The sequence below is a fragment of the Antechinus flavipes genome, chromosome 2, assembly GCF_016432865.1.
Source record: "Antechinus flavipes isolate AdamAnt ecotype Samford, QLD, Australia chromosome 2, AdamAnt_v2, whole genome shotgun sequence".
NCBI classification, from domain to species: domain Eukaryota; kingdom Metazoa; phylum Chordata; class Mammalia; order Dasyuromorphia; family Dasyuridae; genus Antechinus; species Antechinus flavipes.
The window spans coordinates 447,950,524-447,969,237 of NC_067399.1; the positions used below are offsets into that span (position 1 = coordinate 447,950,524).

The window sequence follows — 18,714 nt, forward strand, 5'->3', positions numbered from 1 at the left end:
AAGTGAGGGAGGGCTCTTCTTAAGATGCTGTTATCCTTGTCCCCAATTCCCCAGACTCCCTACTCTGAGTCATCTTTGCTCTACCTTGTGACTGATCTCTCCGGAATGGTCTCCTGTGCAGCCCAGGGCAACCCCCAGAATTGGGGGCTCTTTCCCAGTCTGAAATCAGGAGCTACGGGGTTTCCATCTATCTGGACTTTGCATTAAGGAAGGAGGAATGTCATCCTGGCAGTCTTTGGGTGTTAGGTCCCCCTCCACCACTACTCCTTCCCTCCCAACTGTGGTTGGTTTCTGCCCACCCCCGCCTTTATCACTGCATTGCAGAATGTCTTGGGACTCTCAGAGAAGGCCTTACCTCAGACTGTGCTGAGATTAGGACATCCCAAAGACCCAATCAGACAGCCCGATATGCCGGTACGGGGGTGGGGGTGGGGGTGGGGGAATGGAAGGGAAAGAGACGGGAGTATACCAGCACAGACACACACACATAAAAGCAACCAGGACATTATCTTCTGCAGTTAGTTACCCTAACTCGGAACACAGGGTGAGAGCAGTCCATCTTTCATTGACCCCTCTTCGCCCAGGAGGAATTCTCTTCCCTTCCCCCGCCCCATTCCGGCCACTGACCTTGAAGGAAAACTGGAGCGTGCTCCGGCTGCAGACCAGCTCTGCTAACAGACCGTGTGTTTTTGAGAAGGCAGCCAGTCGCTGTATAAAGGGAGCTTTTTGTGCCGGAATCGATCATCTTTATTGTTCCTATAGATTGCTAGATCTAAATCTCAAACCCAGGAACTAGAGTCAAGTCTGTCCTTCAGAAATACTTTGTGGAGGGGGCAGGAAGAAAAAGCGGAGGAGAGAGAGATAGAGAAAAAGAAAAACAGACAGACAGAAGAACAGAAGGGCATAAAGGACAGACAGGCAGAAAGACAGATTTGGGAAACAAGACAGAAAAGAGAATGAGAAACGAGAAAAAGATGGAGGAGGAAAAAAGCAATTGCCTACTGAATAAAATTAAAATACCTGATTCCTCATCTTCCACAGTCGAGATTCAGCTTATATGTATTACTTTAGTTCCTTCATATACTTCTCTTTGAACAATATATATACAATAATATACAATAAAACGTATATTTTGTACAACCAAACTGAACTATTTATCTCCTATTCCTGACCTGTCCTCTCTCTTCTTTCTTTCTCTTTATTTCCTAAACTGCCTGAAGTGGACCCTTTCTTTCCTTCTGTTGAAGCTTCTCTTCTCTACGGCTCAGAGGCCACTTCTTCCTAGAATCTTTCTAAGACCTCATTCTACCCCTAAATAAAAGAGATTGCTCCCAAAATGTTTGTATTACTCAACCCTGATTTTTCCTTTTCCCTTACCCTAACTCTCCTTCGTTAACTGGGGTGGGGAGAAGAGGAAGTTTGAAGGAAAGAGGACGAGAGGGAGCAAAGGACAGAGGCAGAGAGAGACAGAGACAGAGACAAAAAGAGAAAGACAGAGAGAGAGAGAGTCGGAGAGGAAGAGACAGACAGACACACACACACACACACACACACACACACACACACACGGGAAGAAGGAGTGGTGGGGAGAGGGGAAATAGTTTTCCAGTCTCTGAGATTGGAAGCTTCTTGAAAGCAGAAGCTAAGTATTGTCTGACACCACAGCGAATAGTAATAACTGCTTAACAAGCTAAATTCAACAAAAGAAAGAAATAGAAACAGAATCAGAATCGTACTGGAAGGGGTGAGCGGGGATTCTCTCATTTCTTTAGAATCTTTTATGAGTACAAAAGACTAAGAAATCGTTTCAAACCGACCTCTCAGATAAGGCACCAAAGCAGTTAAGCAGTCGGGGCGAACTGTCAGGCCAGCCACCAGGAGGAATTCACCGAAGCAATTCAGAAAACGCCTCCCCAGGGGCGGACTTTCGTCCCTTACCTAGCGAACTGTAGCGAGCTCTCCGAGCCGCCCTAGCGCCCACCCTTCTTCCATTCGTTTCTCATTTTTCTCATCACAGTACGCCTTAAAAAAAAAAAAAAAAAATCTAAAAAGGTCTAAAGAGTCCCTGAGAGCAAAGGGCGGTGAAATCGAGATTTCCCTTCACAGTTCTGAGAAGGCGGAGCCTAAGCTAGTGAGCTGGGAAGCGAGAGAAGAGACAATTAAAAGAGTAGGGTTTCTGAAATTGTCTACACAAGTAAAGAAAAGTGGATTGGTTGTCTAGATAAACCCGGCAAACCGCTCCCTATCTCCACCTGCAGTCTGCAACTTAAAAAAAAAAAAAAAAAAGTGAGGAGGGGGGTTTCTTATTAGAAACATGTAGGTTGGTTTTCTATACGAATCAAATTTTCCTCTCTTCTTTTTGACCAAATAAACTCGGTGCGGGGGTGGGGGAACGGGATAAGAGAAGCTCACTATTTCCATTCCGGCCTGGACCTCACGATTTTTAGCCACCTCTCTAAAGTTCAAGGAGTTTCAGTGTGGACATATATAATAAGAGCGGGTGGCTGACTGCGTCATAGATCGTATTTAAGCTAGAAGAGAACTGAGAGATCAACATTCTTCCTCTCCTTTCAGTTTACAGATAAGGAACAGATTCGGAGAAAATGATTTGGACCTGATCACTCAACTAGTAAGCGGAAGCCCGGATTCAAACCCACAGTTTTTCTCCGATTTCCATATAATGTAATTCTTTCAACTACATCACACAGCCCCAGGAATGGGTGAGTGGAATTAAGCAGAAAAGGCAAATCATGGAGACTGCACTTTCAAATTCTGGAGAGTTTCTGCAAAGGCTACGTGAGTCCTTAACCATTCAGTCAACAAACATTTAAGTGTGCAGAGTAATGTGCCTAAGTGCTGAGGGGAAGGAAAAGTTTAGGAAAGACATCTTTTCTTCTTGGAGCTCCTCTTCTAGAAGACAATTTTCTTTCTGCCCACTTTTCTCCATTTCTTTCTATTGAGGAGCCAGTCATCTCCCTATTGATCTTTTAGTCATAACCTAAATGATTCATTAGTTGACTTTTAAGCATGGTATCCTACGCTAAGCAGGTGTTTAATAAATGTTTTTTGAATGAACGACGAGTGAACTAATTTTTAATTGAAGTGGATCCCACCTTACTTTTTTTTAGCTGCAGGATCAGGCAATGATGAAGAAATCAGGTTCTGGCATTAAAAACAAAAATCTCAAGTCATGGAATCATTGTTTCCTCTTTATTTGTGGATATAGCTATGAACCACATCTTATGATAAAGATAGATTTTTTTTCTGATATACATTTTCATCTCATTTACCACAATTACACCACACACACACATTTGAACAGCTCCACAATCTGATAGGTTGCACAGAATGGGTGGGTTTTGTTTCCTGAAATCCAACAAGTTACAGTTTATGTTTGCCTCCCTCCCCCCAAAAGAAAAAAAAAAAAAGAAACAAATTCCAGTTTGTGTTTTCAGCTGAAGGCAAAATGTCCTCAGAAATGGGAAGCTTGCTGGGGATGGGGAAAATGGAAGATTCTGGGCATATTTGTTGATTGGGAATTCCCTCTCATCCTCCATCCCCAGTCAAAGTTCAAAATCCTTGGTCAGTTTCTCCCTCCCTGGGCGCCCCTACAATAATGTGCTGCATGTCCTAGAACAGCCTACAATGTGCAAAATGCGCTTGGGAGATGAACCCACCTATACTGCTCTGGGATCAGGGCCGAGGTGTGGGGAGAAGGGGACTCAGATTGGCTAGCCTGGGCCTTGTCCATTGCATAAAGAGTCCCCGTGATGCAGTGCTGGACCCAATCCCAGGAAGGGGGTTTTAGATGAAATTCCATTAAACATTGACACGGATTTCCCTGCCCTCTCAAGCCTCGCTCCACCCAACTCCCAGCTTTATTTTTAAATAAATAAACGAATCCAAATTAAAACAAAATAAAGACTTTGATTTCGAATTATTCTATTTCCTTCCTGAATAACTAAAAGCAAGAAAATAGAGATTTAAATTTAAAGCTTGGATTGAAAAACTAAATCAAAAGTCGAGGTAGGGGAAGGGAGAGGGAGAGAGGAAGAAATGGAGGAGATAAGAGCCAGTGGTGACACAGCCCAAAGGCGTAGACGTGTTGAGATAAGCAACGTAGATTGTGCCTACCCAAATAGACCGCACTGGATGGGAAGGACCACAACAATTGAAACAGCGGAACTGGACTGGGCCAGACCTGGCCAGGGTAAGATGGGGCGGACTCGATAGAGTGTGGGGTCTGCATAGGGTGCGGTAGTCTTTGGACTACTCACCCTAGTCACCCAATCCCAGGAGTGGAAGGGCTTGAGTAAGAAAAGATGCAAAGATAGAGCCTAGGGAACCTGGAAGAATGGGATTGGATGGGTTGGATAGAATGGAACTAGGCAGAGAGCAGCGAAGGAACCCGTGGAACCAGAGAGAAAAGGTTGGGAGCAATGCAGGTGTCCATGGGAGAGGGGAAGTTGCCAAGAGGGCGCCAGCCAGCCCGCAGCCTTTTTGCGCTGTCCCGGGATTTAGTCTTCTGAATTGGTTCGGTAAGCCTCGATGAGCCCCTCCAGGGAGTGCACGAAACCGGACACGCTGCAGATGCCACCAATGAGGAAAATGGCCGCGTCGAAGAAGACGTGGTGCCAGAGTAACTTCCGCCAGAGCAGCTTGAGATGAAAGAGACTGGGCAGCAGGAAGCAGAGGCCCGCGCCGGTCAAGCTCCCGGTGAGGCCCATGAGCAGCGCGAAATGCGGCACGTAAATGGCCATGAGCAGCGTGAACACCACGAGAGCGCAGCGCAGCGTCAGCCCCCAGGGTTTCAGCCGCCCGTCGCCCCCGTAGCAGTTGGGGAGGAAGGTGCGGCTCCCTTCCTGGAAGAGCGACTTCTCCAGGACTTCCACAGCGGCAAAGAACGGCAACGGGTAGGAGAGCAGCGCCTTGGCCACCAGGAAGATGTTGACCACAGCACGAATGGTAGATGGCAGGTTGTCGGTGATTACCTCTTTAGTCTCGTCTGCCCAGGTCAGGTAGGCCACGAGCGCAAAGAGGCCCTTGAGCACGCAGGCCGCGATGTGCGTCCAGTTCATCATGCAGTGGAACTCCTTAGGCTTCTGCATATTGCCTTCCAAGGACGGGAGGAAGATCTGTGACGTGTAGCTAAAGACGATGATCCCGATAGAGATGGGGAACTTCTTCACGTCTATGTAAAACTTGACCTTCTCCCAAGCCCAATCCCGAGCCCTGGACAGGCAGTAGGCTATGACTAGGATGTTGATAACGAAGTGGGCCAAGGTGCAGAGCAAGCTGAATTTGGAGACAGCTTTCAGATTTTTCAAAAAGGCGCAGGGCAATAGCGCCGCAGTGGCGATGATAGACCAGGACTTCTGGGAGACCGGCAAGCTGGGAAAGCTGTTGTACATCAGATTGCCGCTAACCACTACATAGAGGATGCACGTCATGACCAATTCGATAATCTGAGCCACATTGACTATCCTCCCTCCCAGTTTGGGGAACCTGGGAGAGCAGCAGGCGTTGGCAATGTCCACGTAGGAGTCCCTCACCCGAACTATCTCCCCGTCTTCATTTTCCTCGTAGAGGCACGCGATGAGGATTTTGCCAGTGTAGCAGCAAACCACGGCGGCGAAAATAATTAAAAACAGTCCTAAATATCCTCCGTGAAGAATCGCATAGGGTAGGCCCAGGACAAACATTCCCTACAAGAGACAAAACGGAAACGAAATCTCTCGGTGGGCCTGAGCTTAGTTTTGTCTAGGGAAGGGAGGGAAGGGTGAAATGGAGGGAGAAAAGAAGGGTATGGGGTATGTATGTATATATGTATGTGTGTGTGTGTGTGTGTGTGTGTGTGTGTGTGTTTGTATGCGTGTAGTACACCAAACCGTCGTCAGAGCTGAAATATCCCAGCTCCCTTCTCCCCAGAAGAGTTCTAGCTTCGGGACTTCGGAAATTGCGGGATTTGGAAAAGGAAGGAAACGAAATTGAGAGGAACTAAGGTCCTCGAGTTTTGCCCTTCTCAAAATGAGTCCCCTAGTCCACCCTCACCCCCTAACTACTAGCCTTGTCCTCAATCCAGAATTCAAAGCCTTTACTCTTTTCCCTCTAGGGGAGGAAGTGCTAAAGTGAGACGCAGCGGAAACCGCCTCGGGTTTGGAGCTGCGCGACCTCTTGGCGGGAAGTCGGCAACCTAACCTGTCAGAGAGAGGCTGGGTGAAGACTCAATCTCCAGATGCCCGCCAACCTCAGTGCACCGTGTGAATTGCATACTGGCTAATCTACAGAGAGGTCTCTCTGTAGTGGGAGGTCCTCGGTAAAGCGAAGTGCGCCAAAGGTACTAGGTTGCCGGAACCGCGACCTACGCGCTTCTCTTGAGTCCACTGGCCTTGAATACAGGCTTCACCATGGACTTAAGTTCTGTTCTCATTTGGTGACTAAAAAAATCTTCAGTAAGACATTCATTAAAATCCCTGACAGCACCTCCTTCCCGTCTTCTGTCCTAGCAAAATTAGTCCCTGTTACCAGAGCTATAGGGGGAAGAAGGACAGAACACAATGCCAAAACATAACCTGCAGCATAAACCAGACCTCCTTCTCTTGGATCAGGCGGTTGGAAAGCTCTCTGCTCCGCCCCCTCTCTGAGCCCCCGCCTCTCTTCCTTAGGCCCCCAGACCGCCCCTAAAGGCCCGACTCAGAATTCACATTCTAGAACCTTAGAAGGGACTTTGCCCTACCCAGCTCTGTAAAGATATTTAAATTATTTTTATTTTATTTTATTTTAATTTCTTTGCCACTCTCCTCCACTTATTTTTGCGTCCGAGCCGGGATTTACAGTGAAAGAAAAGAGGGATCGAAGCTGGTATGAGATTGCGGGTGTGCGGAATCTGTGCTTGGTCAGAACTGTCTGTGACACACTCACTTGCACACACACACGCATATCTGTATGTCCGTCGTGGGATATCGGTACACAGAGGTTTTGTCTATAGGCCCGGATCCATTTCTGACAATGTATGTTAATATCCGTTTGTGATTTTATTTGTCACTTGGGTGCTGCCTGGGTCTCTATTGCTTTCTGAGCTCTGCGTGGGAGAAGCACAGACAGCCAGGGGGTGGGGAGGAGAATGCGGACTGGGGAGACTGAAAAGAGTTCCTAGATCAGATATTTCTTTTGCAGTTTTGCCCGGAAAGTGGATCCGTTCCAGAACCATTGACAGAAATCCCATGATTTCTTAGCCTTGCTTTCTCTCTCTCTCCTTTCTGTTTCTCTTAGCTTCCCTCCATCTCATTTTCTCTCCTTTCCCCTCTCACTATCTTTTCCTAGGTTCAGTTTCTGAGTCTTGCTTATTATGTCTCTGGATCTGCCTGTTTCTTTTTCAATCTGTCTGTTTCGTTCCTGATAGACTATGTCTGTTTCCGGGGTCCTCCGTGTCTTGTCTTTGTCCTCTTTCTGTTTCTCTCTACATCTCTGTCTCTGTCTCTCTTTTTATCTGTCTCTGTCTCTGCAATATCTGCCTCTTTCTTCATCTTGTGAGTCCTCTGCCATTATGTCTCTATCCTTGTTCGTGTATGTGTCAAAACCTCAGGATGTTCTGCCTCATTTTTCTTGCCCTCTCACCTTTATGTATTTTATCTCCCTTTCTCACCGTCTATTTCTCTATCTATGTCCGTGTCCTGCCGTCTCTGTTTCTGTTCCCCCCGTCCCCCTGCCCCGGGATCTCTGTGTATGCCCCTCCACCCAGGTAGTGCTTCGCTGCCTCAGTCACCGCCGCAGTGTCCCTGGAGGGGAGGGAGGGTGGCGCTTACCTGGATGGCGTTGGTCACATTCCAGCCTGCTTCCCAGGCGGTGATCTTGGGCTTGTCCTGGCCACCCCCGAACTCAGAGCACATGCCCTGCTCCTTGGAACCCGAGGGTGGCAGGGGCCCGGAGCCGTCCCTCTGGTAGTGGAAATCACCCTCGACGGGCGGCTCAGCGCCCTCCTCACTGGGCTCCGACTTGAGGATGTCCATTTGCAGTCCCTGCCGATGTTCCATGTCCAGATCATCGCAATGGGCAAAGCCCACAGCCTCCTCGTCAGTGGCCGCCTGGAAGCCCATCCTAGCGAACATGCCGCTCACCTTAGCCTGGGACTTGTTGGACACAGAGGTGGCTACGTTGGACAGTTTGCTGCGAATCAAGGTGGCCATGGCTGCAACTTGGGCCCGACCCACTCTACGGACAGCTAAGGAGGCTGGAGGTCACCCGGGCAGCCTCCGGGCGCAGGCTATGCACGGGCTCTAGCGATGTCTGGTGAAACCGCTATCTCCACTTTCCCCCCGCGTTCTTCCTTCTCCACCCACTGGCACCCTGGATCATGACCTCTCTCGGCGCTTGGAGATCAGGAGGTGGCGGGTCTGGGGGCCAGGCCCCGGTGGGCTGGCTGGTAGAGACTGGAGGGAGGCGGCGCTGTCAGCAGCGGCGATGCTAGTGCACTGCAGAGAAGCCGAAGGGGCGCGGGAGGGGATGGGGGAGCACGAACAGCAGCGTCAGATCTCCAACGCAAGCCTGGCGCGGCGCACTCCGCGTCCGCGGCCCAATGCGATCATCTGTCAAACGGGAGGAGGAAAAAAAAAAAAAAACAACGGAGGCGGGAGGGGGAGAAAAGGGAGTAGGAAGGAGAAGGAGAGAAGAGGGGAGGGGAAGGAAAGGTAAGGGAATAAAAAAGAGAAGAGAGGAGAGAAAAGGAGTCAAGAGGAGAGAAATCGGAAGAAGGAAAGAGGGAGATAGGAGAGAAGACGAGAACACAGGAGGAAAAGAGAAAAGGAGATGGTAGAAGAGAAGGAGACGAAAGGTGGGGGAGAAGAGAGGAGGAGACTAGAGGAAAGAAGTGGGGGGAGGGGGAGCGGAGGGAAGAGAAAGTACTGCATTTCTGGGGGAGGTTCTTCAGTGCCTTAGCCGATCCCTTAGCCCTTCCTACCATTGACAGACCCCAGAATGGTGATGGGTTTGAGTATTTTGGCTCCTTCCTCTTCTGATTGATTAGTTCCTGAACTAAGTAGAGAAGGAGCTTCGGAGTGGCCTTAAAGAAGTACGCCAGAATTGGGCCTGAAAGATTCAAGAAGAAAAGAAGCGTCCAGCGTTCTTCATTGTTCTCTCTTCTGTCTCCCTCTGTCTCTAGGTCTCGGTTTCTCGTCCCTTTCTGTCTCTCTCAGTCACAGAAACAAGCACACAGATACACAATTTGGGTATATATACGGGAAAGTGCATGGTTCCTTGCCATACAATCTCTGTCAGAAAACTAGGTTATTTATTTCAATGGGGAAAGGGAACTGGGGATGTCTCTAGGATTGAAGGATCACTATGTATGGGTGATGGGTTTCTGTCAGTGAGGAAAATGGTCCAGGTCTCAGGCCTAGATACCTCTCGCCCCTTTAGACAGAGGTTTTATGGAGACCTATTTCCAGAAGCAGCAGTAAAGGGAGGAGATTGGAGACACACCCCGCCCTAATCCCCAACTCCCCAGCCCCAAAACAGCACAGATCCAGGATCCCAAATCCTCTTCCTGCTCCACATGTACCTATTTTGTCTCTCCCATATCTACTTGTCTATACGTGTTTGTCCACGTGAGTCCGTATGGGTTTGTATGTGTCCTTCTGTGTCAGTGCAATCAACAAGGAATTCGGGGTTAGCCTGAGACTCAGAGGAAAGGACTAAGGAGGGAGGCAAGGAGGAGGAGAACTTGGGGGGTGGGGGAGGTGGGAGTCCTCACAGAAACCTCTAGAGGCTGAAAGAGAGACTGGAAGGATTCAGCATAAAATGATTTTAGAGAAGACCGCCCTGCTTGAGGTATGCCCTGCTTCGGACACTAATCTTAGAGCTGCAAAGGGCTCTTAGGGAAGCAGTTATTCGGACTCCTAATCCGATGGTTCAGACCGTTAACTATTTTCTCCAAAATATCTGGATCTTTCAGGAAAAATGTTTTCTGATCTCTTGGGGAAGGGCGAAAGAGGAAGGTTCGGGTGACCAAAATAAAGATATTAAGTCAAACTTTCTGCTTTCAATTATGTTTATAGATAGGTCTCCTATACCCAGAAACTGAAAGGAGTGAATTATTCTGAACCAATGGGATTAGAGCTCAGTAAAGAAAGGCTACATTATATTTGTCTGATCCCCTGTAAAGCTCACAATCTTGTCACGTAGGCCTGAGCTGAGGGTTTGATCCCTAAATTTGGCGAGGGAAGCGAGCTGGGCGGCTAGGAGAGGGAAGCTGAGAACATGTATGTTGTGTGTCTATGAGTGATTATGCGTGTGTTCTCATGTGTACGTGTTTCTGTCACATATAGTGATAGAGCTAGGAATCTGTGAATGCCCCTATCTGTGAATGCGATTCTAGAGTCTTTGTCATGGGAATGTAATCTGTAGGCGTTTGTCTGTATGCATACGTTTGTCACTGTGGCTCTGGGAAAGTGCCTTTACCAGCATATGCGACCTATCATCTCTGTATGAACGGAATGTGTTCGTGGTGGGTGGTGACATACGGGCCCAGTTTACCTCCCCAAATCCCTATGACTCAAAAGACTTATCCCCAAATGGAGCAAAGCCCAGCTATAACAGTCAATCTTTGTCCCTACCCTGCCAAAACTGAGATTATTCATTGGAAGGCAGTGAAGATAGGGACGATACTGTGTTGTTCCCTAGGGACCAGTTTCTCTTTGGGAATTCTTCCCAGCGCTTTCAACAACCCTGCACTTTGAGATCTTCCAAGGTAGAGACAAGCCGGAGCCCAAAGAAGCTAGAGGGCTCTCTTTACCCTCCCCTTTCTAAATCCTCCCCTCAGGCGCTTAAGGAATTAGCTCTAGTCACTGGGCAAAGAGGTCAACGACAGCAGTAGGATACTTGAAGCAGTCTCAGTTCAGGACAGAAAGCGTTAAGGGAGACAGCTTTTGCCCCATCCAAGACTCACACCCACCTAATCACCCGCGCGGTCACACTCGTAGTCCCTACGCACACAAACCACTAAGAGAGACCATATTCAGAAAAATACATAGAAATCCTCTATAGACACACATACTCTGAGATCCCTCCATGTATCCCATCTATCCTTCCTATCTCCTCACTTTTAGTTCTCCAACAGAAATCTCGCCACAGATCTAAAAAAGAAGTTCTTCGAGACAATTTACAAATATTCTTATATACAGACAACCGTCCTGTAAGAAATCCAAAAGATACCTGACATATCTTAACTTTTTTAATATAATTCTCTCAGAAAATTGTATTGGACTGGAATCCGTACCTTGTAGAAGCCTTCTCCTTTTAACATATTCCCGGGTGATGTTTATCTCTAACATATTAATCAATGATTTGCATATGTTTGTGGATTCAACTGAATTCCATATGCTCCTACCTTTTCTGTCAAGGTTCCTCTAATGGCTTCTTCCTTTCTGCACCTGACGCTCTCACTCATCTAACTCATCTGGAATTTGAAGCTGAGCAGGAAAGGTAGAGAAAAGAGAAGAAGAATATGTGTATGTGGAGAGGAAGGGTCTTTCATTCATTCAACAAACATTTATTCAGCAAATTAAATATATGCACTTTACTGTGCTTGGCACTGTAAGAAATAAGAGATGATGGTCCGTGTTCTTGGAGATCTTACAATTGTGTCGAAAGACATTCAGAATCCAATTCTCTCTGTTTAAATGTATATACACATGTCAATATAAAAGTAAGAATGTCAGCATAAATGAGTGTCCTAGCTCAAAGTGAGAGTGAATAGGTCATTGCGAATGAGTTGCACTCGTGAAGATATGTGAGTGAAAATGTTATTAAAATAAAAGAAAAAGAAGAATGGGAGGAGAGAACAAAGGAAAAAAGAGAATGGAACATGAAACGAATAAAAAAAAAGGAAAAGTGAGAAGAAGAGGTCAGTGAAAAAGGAAAGGGGCTGAAATAGAGAATCCCTTTTCGCAAATCTATCCCTTGCCCAGATGTTCTGATTTTCTGAGTACTTGTGCAAGGCTGTCTAGACACTGAGATCGGGAAGCGGTGAATTTACAAGTCCAGAGTAACTATCAGGCTCTGTTCACTAGTGTCAAGATGGGATCTCCCAGCAGAAACTGAATAACCACTTGTCCAATATGTTGGCTATGTAGGGAAAGCCATGAATTGGATATTTTAGTAGTGTCCCTTATGGCTCTGAGATTTTAGGATTTTAGGATCCATCCCGAGTCCACACCAAGTTTACTGAATTCCACGGGATAGAGAGGTATGAATACGAATGTGTGGACCTCAGAGGCAGAGGCAAGTTAATGAGGCCGCTGAGGAGGATCAGAAGTAGAAATAGTGGAGTTAATGCGAAACATAACTGCACTTTGTCCAGATTAAATATTCCCCTTTCCTAACTTTGCATCATCACCAGAATCTGTTTGCAATCCTAAACCAATTATCCACACTCACCGTTTCTCTCCACCTCCTCCCAGGCATTGTAATCCTCAGCATAAGGACAAATCTGACACTGGCACTGGGAGGTCACTTTCTGATGACAAATGGCACACAGAGGGTTAATTGTTTGCGGTGGGTTGGGGAGCAACCTATTTAAATGGAATGAATAGGGTTAAAGAGGCTGAGCTTATCTCCGTTTTACAGAGCCAGCTCAAGCGGGCTGAGCTCCGGAATTAACAGCCTGGAAAACGCGAACATCAGGACGATCATCGAAGGGCAGAGAGAGAGCATGGCGATGGGGCGTCCCGGCAAAGCCTCCAGGGAATTTTCTGGAGACTTCCATCTTTTGAGCAGCGGAGAGCGACAGCTCCCCTCAGGCAGGTGGGGCGATGGAGGAGGAGAGAGTCTTCCAGCTGGGGAATGTAAAGAGTCCTCCAGAATGGTGGAGGGTTGAGGAGGGGGGTTGGGAGAGTTGGGGGGCAGCGACAGACTCTCCTGTCTGCTAGGATTTGTGCCCACTCAGAACCAAGAGGAGAAAGCCTGTTTCTTTTTGAACCCTAAGGTGTTTCGGGCATTTCAACCAGCAGAGAAGATCATCAGGCGAGATAATTGCAGAAAAGAGTGGTTAAGAGGGCAGATATAATTGTTGTTAGTAAGAATTCACATTCCTTTAGTGCTTTTAAGATTTACAAAGCACTTTCCTCTCCAGAACTCTGTGAGATAGGTAGTTCAACTTTAAGGCTCAATTGAAGAGCTACCTCTTACGTGCTCCCTAAGAGGAGTCCCTCCCTATCTCAAGGTAGTTAGTTACTTTGTGAGCATCAAGTTTACCTTATCCATGAATGTGTGGTAGCCCTCTCTTCCCAACTTAATGGGAGGAGGGAAGGGAGAGTGAGGCTCCTTAAAGGCAAGGACTGTTTTATTTCTGTATTTACATTGCTAGTACCCAGCACAGTGCCTGGCATGTGGCTCTAAATTAATCAATATTCGTTGATCAATTGAGATGGTAGCATTATTTTATTATCATTTTATAGAATTGGAAACCGAGGCTCATAGAGAGTAACTCACTTGCCAATAAGCACACAGGTAGGAAATGTCGGATTTAGGATTTGAATCCAAGTCTCCTAATTCCAATCTCATTGTCCTTTTCGCTACAATTAGGGGGACACACATAGATTAATTTCTTAGGAAAATAGAACTACTCACTGCTTCAGGCAAATCTCTTGGCTTATCTACATAATTCATTATCAGTCATTGAAAGTATTCTTTCAAACAGTATTTTGGTGACATTTTGCTACCCTATAGCCAGGCGACGGTGGAGTAGATTCCTTCACTGGGAGAAAGGTGGGAACAGATGTGACCTCCGAGATCCCTTCCAGCTATAAGATTTGAAGATACATTTTTCCCATTCTATCCTGATACTACAGAGACCTCTTTGCAACCATAAAGGGCTCTTGAAATAGAAATGATTACTTAATTGTTCTGGGAGATTCTATTGATTATTAAGAGAAAAACAGGAGACAGGAGCGTTAACTCGAAACTGCCTCTCCCCAATTCAAGCAGTTTTCCATTTCAGTTTTGAGGGTGTGGGCTTAGCAAAAAAGAAAAAGAAAAAAGAGAATCAGGAGAGGAATCATTAAAAAGGGTTATTTCCATATAGAATGAGGCACTGACTCCCAGTCTGCCTGGCAAAACTAAAAGATTTAGAATATAGTATATCAAAACTGAAGGAACCTCACTTTATAAAAGGATTCAGAGAAAAAAGGATACACTATAGGATTTATAAAGGCCCTCAAAAGTCATCTGGTCTCTCTCATTTTATAGATAAGGAAGCTGAAGTACATAATAAAAATAATAATAATAATAATGAAAGCTGGAAGAGGAACAAGGACTTTCATTCTAAATCCAGGGCTCTTTCCATTATCAGGAATTCTGGGGACTATGCATAAATTTCAGGAGGATTGGTGAACTTGGATGAGAAAAAATAACATCTTTATTTATTTATTTATTTTTATCAATCTTTAACTGAAATTTCTTTCTATTACTTTAGATGTTCTTCTGAGAAAAGGTCCATAAGCTTCATCACATTGCTAAAGAGATCCATAATCAAAAAGGTTAGGAATCCCTGAATTACATCATGCTGACTGATATCAGGTCACACAGAGCAAGTGGTAATTTGAAAGCAACTACCTCCCTCCTAATATCACACTTTTTCTTTGAAGACTTTGGATAAATCCTTTCTCAGTTTCCTGAGAAACTCAGGTTGCAATGGTCAGACTTCATCCCACTTTTTGTCATATCTGTATAGAACCAATAAGACAGTAAATTCAGTTTCTTTCTTTCTTTCTTTTTTTTTAGCCAGTGTCATCAAACACATTTTTCTTTTAGACCAAAGGGTCTCTAACAGATACTTTAGTTTTACAATGCTCTCTCACTCCTACTCCTCTTGCTAGGCCATGTTCATGTTAAGGGAAAGAGTGAATTTCAAATTTGTGGATCCTATCTGTTTTGAAAGCATAATGGACAGAATGCTGAACAACAGATTCAGGATTTCCTGAGTTCTAATCCTTCCTCAAAGCTGTGTGGCACTGGACAATCCCTTAGCCTCCCTGAACTTTCACTTACTTATCCATAAAATAGGGATAGCCATAACAAATGAACTTCTCCCATCAAATGAACTAATGTGTATACTGTGCTTTGCAAGACTTAAAAAAAAGTATATACGTTAATATGCATGAATATACGAAGCTATAATAATTTTCCTTCTACTTTTTAATGGGGGTTATCAGTAGCTTATAGGATTTGATATCTGTGTATATAGAAAGGAAAACATGTCATCTTCCCATGCTTTATGGTGACTGAAGCAGAAGTCAATCCTATGATGTCCTCCTAGAGAATGACCTTTCTGAGTCCTTGGGAAAAGCTGTCCATTGAACTAATATATATCAGTCCCCTGATTTCAGATTAGAATCCTTCTGTTGCTGAGAAAATGGAACAAAACTCTTTTATGATTAAGTTATTGCCCATTGTTAGGACCAGGATTCAATGACTATCTTATATCTCTTGAATAAAATTCATACTTTTTTGCATGGGATTCAAGGTTTTACTCTCTGGTACTACTCCTCCACCTTTCCAGTCTTATCTAATATTAACCTCTTCCATATACAAACTTCAATCAAATTGGACTATTTTCTACCCCAACCCACATCATTACCCCACTTGCTCTGTCTTTTGCCACCTCTGGGTTTTTGTTCACACTGCTCCTTATGCCAGATTGTCTTTCCCTGTCCCTCTTTTCTTGCTGAATTTCTATCTTTTAAAGCAATTCAAATGTCAGTCATCCATGAAATCTCCATGATCATCCTGGTAACTAATGGCCTTCCTATTCAGATAATAATGAAACTTTTTTTCAATACCTTTCTAATGTGCTTATCACATTGTAGAATAATCATTACCTGTGCTTATATCTTGTATTCTTACTAAATCATAAGATACACAAGAGCAAGGATCCTGTGTCTTTTCTAACATCTAACATAGTTTCCTATACACAGTCATTGTGTAAATGAATGAATGTCACAGTTAATAAATGCTCTTTGGCCAGGGAGAAAATACCCTTTCCTGTGTCTTCAGTGTCCTTGAATATATATTTTGCAGGCTCTCATTCAGTTCTAGGCAGGTAAACATTTCAGAGCCTCAGTCTGGAGTTCCCCTTCTCCCCCTCAGCTGCCTTGGAGGGAAAATATGACAGGGTAATGAACAACAGTACAAAGCTCTATAAAAAGGCAATTAGGTGAACTATTGGATTGGGACAAGTCTGTGTGACCTGGTTAATAGCTTTGAACAGAGTTGGGAATTTCCAGGGGGAAGAGGAAGGAAATGTTTTGTGATAGCAGGAGGGTGACAGGCTTTTTGTGAGTCACCGTACAGAGGACAGGAGCTCCATAATGAGGAATTTGAACATTCCTGGCCATTGTATGTGATTACACTTGGTCAAAATGCTGCCTACCTCCTCCTCTTCTGTTTCAGCCCTCAAAGGCCCAGCTGTGAACTGTTGGAGACATTTGGAGGAACACAAAGACCTCGGTGTGATTTAGCCCATTAGGCAAGAAACTCATTGAACACTCAGAAATGACTGATTTCCAGTCCTGGAAAATGGAATGCCTCCCCCCCCCAACCCCCTCCATCCCTGTATACAAGGATCCTATAGACAAAAAGGTCTCAGCTCTCTATACCTGGGACACTCTGAGCTGAGTTATCCTTTCCATCCAGGGAACAGCCAGCACTCACAAAGCTTTCGCTACCTGCACCCAAAAAAGCTTTCTGTTCCCTGGACATAGACAGCTGTGCATAGGCAAAATCCCAGCCTTCTCTACATAGGACATCCTGAACTTGTGTGTGGGGGGGTGGTACTGGACACATACAGAGCCCTGGCTCCCTGTAATCCAGGCCACTTTGCCAGAGCAATCCTGGATCAGACTTGAAATCAGCTATTGCACAGGGCTTCCTGACCCGCCCCATTTCCTTCTTTTCTCCCCGCAGCTCTCGCTCCAGATGGAACAATCCGATACAATAGAGCAATCAGGAGTCATTAACAGCTCAGCTTGGGGCTTTCAACGCACACTCAATTATAGTACTGGCAGCAGAAACTAGTCAGCCCAGCAGTCCCCATGTTTCTAGCTCTAAGATTGGTTGATTGAGGAGGGCCCTATCCAGCTCTGTGCTTCCCCCCTCCCCATCCCCTGCAAGCTGAAAAGGATGTGTGCAGAATGCATACTAATAACCTTGAGCTACCAGCTCTGGGCTTTCCCTTGGATGGAGAGAAAAACTTCTCCCTTTCATTCATCTATCTGGTGTAGAGAGAGTGAGTGAACCTTTTGTTGATCAGATTTGTTGATCATGACCCCATGGGGGACTTTCTTGGAAAAAATATTAGAGTGTTTCCCTATTTCTTTCTCCAGCTCATTTTACAGACAAGGGAACTGAGGCAAACAGGGTAAAGTGACTTGCCCGGGTCTCACAGTTAGGAAGTAGCCAAACTTGAACTCAATTCCTCTTGACTTCGGGGTTAATTATATCTGTTGAGCAACCTAGCTGACCTTAGTCGTATAGATGAATCTTTCATAGGGGGAGGGAAGGGTGAAGTCGGGCAATATGCCATATGAATAACAGATTCCTAGCACCACAATCACCGTGAGATGTGTAAATGAAATAAAATTAAAAGGCTTGGTTGAAATAGTTTCAATAAAGGGTATGGAAAGAGCTGTCTGTATCCAGAGAGAGAAGTATGGAGACTGAATGTGTACCAAAGCATAGTTTTTCCCATTTTTTTGTTATTGTTATTGTTTGCTTGTTTTTTTTCTCATGTTTTTTCCCCTTTTGATCTTATTTTTCTAGCCTGGCATGACTAAAAAGATGGACTTAATTGGTGATATAAAGAAAAGTCCAGTACGTGATGAAAACACAGCCTCATCCCTTTACCGAGATGTACTATTTCTGGACTTCTCTGATTTCTTCACCAGGTCCTTCACCACTGAAAAAATCATTCTGCAAGATAAATCAGCCTTGGCACTCACAGCCCAAGACTCTTTTGCCTCTGGTGAACCAAGAAACTCCAAAATCTCCAATTAAGGAAGGGTTTCAGGACAGAAGTTCATTCTTCACTTGACTGAACTACTTTGGGATTTCTCTTACTTTTCTACTTTGTTGTCTAATTAGATATCATTCACCATCACCTCCTTTTCACTTTTCTTTTTTTGTGTTGTTGAATCCCTTCAGATTGTAAATTCTTTGAGGTCTGGAATTGTCCCCTCCCCACCTTCTCCCTTCCTCCCCCCGACATATTTGTATCCCTAGTGTCTTGCACCTAGGGAGCTTTAAATTTTTTATTCACTGGAAAAAATAGATGATGGAGTCAGAATTCAAATCCAGGTATTCTTTCTTCCAGTCTAGTGTTCCTCACAAGTAAGAAGGTGCAAGTCACTTTGGGAATGCCGTCTACATTGTTGACAACCATCTTCTTTTTAAAAATAGTATTCTGTTTTTCCAAATACAAGTAAAAATAGTTTTCAACATTCATTTTTGTAAAACTTTGTGTCCCAAATTTTTCTCCCTCTGTCCCTTAACTTCCTTTCCTAAAGATAGCAAAGAATCTGATATGTGTTAAATATGTATAATTCTTTAAAATATATTTGTCATGTTATGCAAGAAAAATCAGATCAAAAGGGGGGAAAATGAGAAAGAGAAAAAACAAACAAACAAACAACAACTTTAAAAAGATGAAAATAGTATGTTTCAATT

General features: G+C 45.0%; 1 protein-coding gene and 1 long non-coding RNA gene across 2 annotated transcripts; one reads left to right on the forward strand and one right to left on the reverse strand.

Moving 5' to 3' along the window:
- Positions 1-3,191: 3,191 nt before the first annotated feature.
- On the reverse strand, positions 3,192-8,827 carry SLC32A1 (solute carrier family 32 member 1). Its single transcript, XM_051979316.1, has 2 exons — positions 7,806-8,827; positions 3,192-5,705 (listed from the first exon to the last, which is right to left on the reverse strand). Exons 1-2 carry the CDS (start codon positions 8,184-8,186, stop codon positions 4,518-4,520), a joined length of 1,569 nt encoding a protein of 522 aa, XP_051835276.1. The 5' UTR covers positions 8,187-8,827; the 3' UTR covers positions 3,192-4,517.
- Positions 8,828-12,574: 3,747 nt separating this feature from the next.
- LOC127547008 (uncharacterized) lies at positions 12,575-18,488 on the forward strand. The gene is made up of 2 exons (XR_007950052.1): positions 12,575-12,798; positions 17,812-18,488. It is a non-coding gene; the product is annotated as an uncharacterized LOC127547008 (long non-coding RNA).
- The last annotated feature ends 226 nt before the right edge of the window (positions 18,489-18,714 follow it).

What these genes read in the sequence shown, in the direction of transcription:
- SLC32A1 (XM_051979316.1), bottom strand. Translation starts at nt 8,186, where the DNA reads ATGGCCACCTTGATTCGCAGCAAACTGTCCAACGTAGCCACCTCTGTG. An exon ending in ATGTGACCAACGCCATCCAG is followed by an intron (nt 5,706 to 7,805) that starts GTAAGCGCCACC and finishes TGTCTCTTGTAG; the next exon opens with GGAATGTTTGTCCTGGGCCT.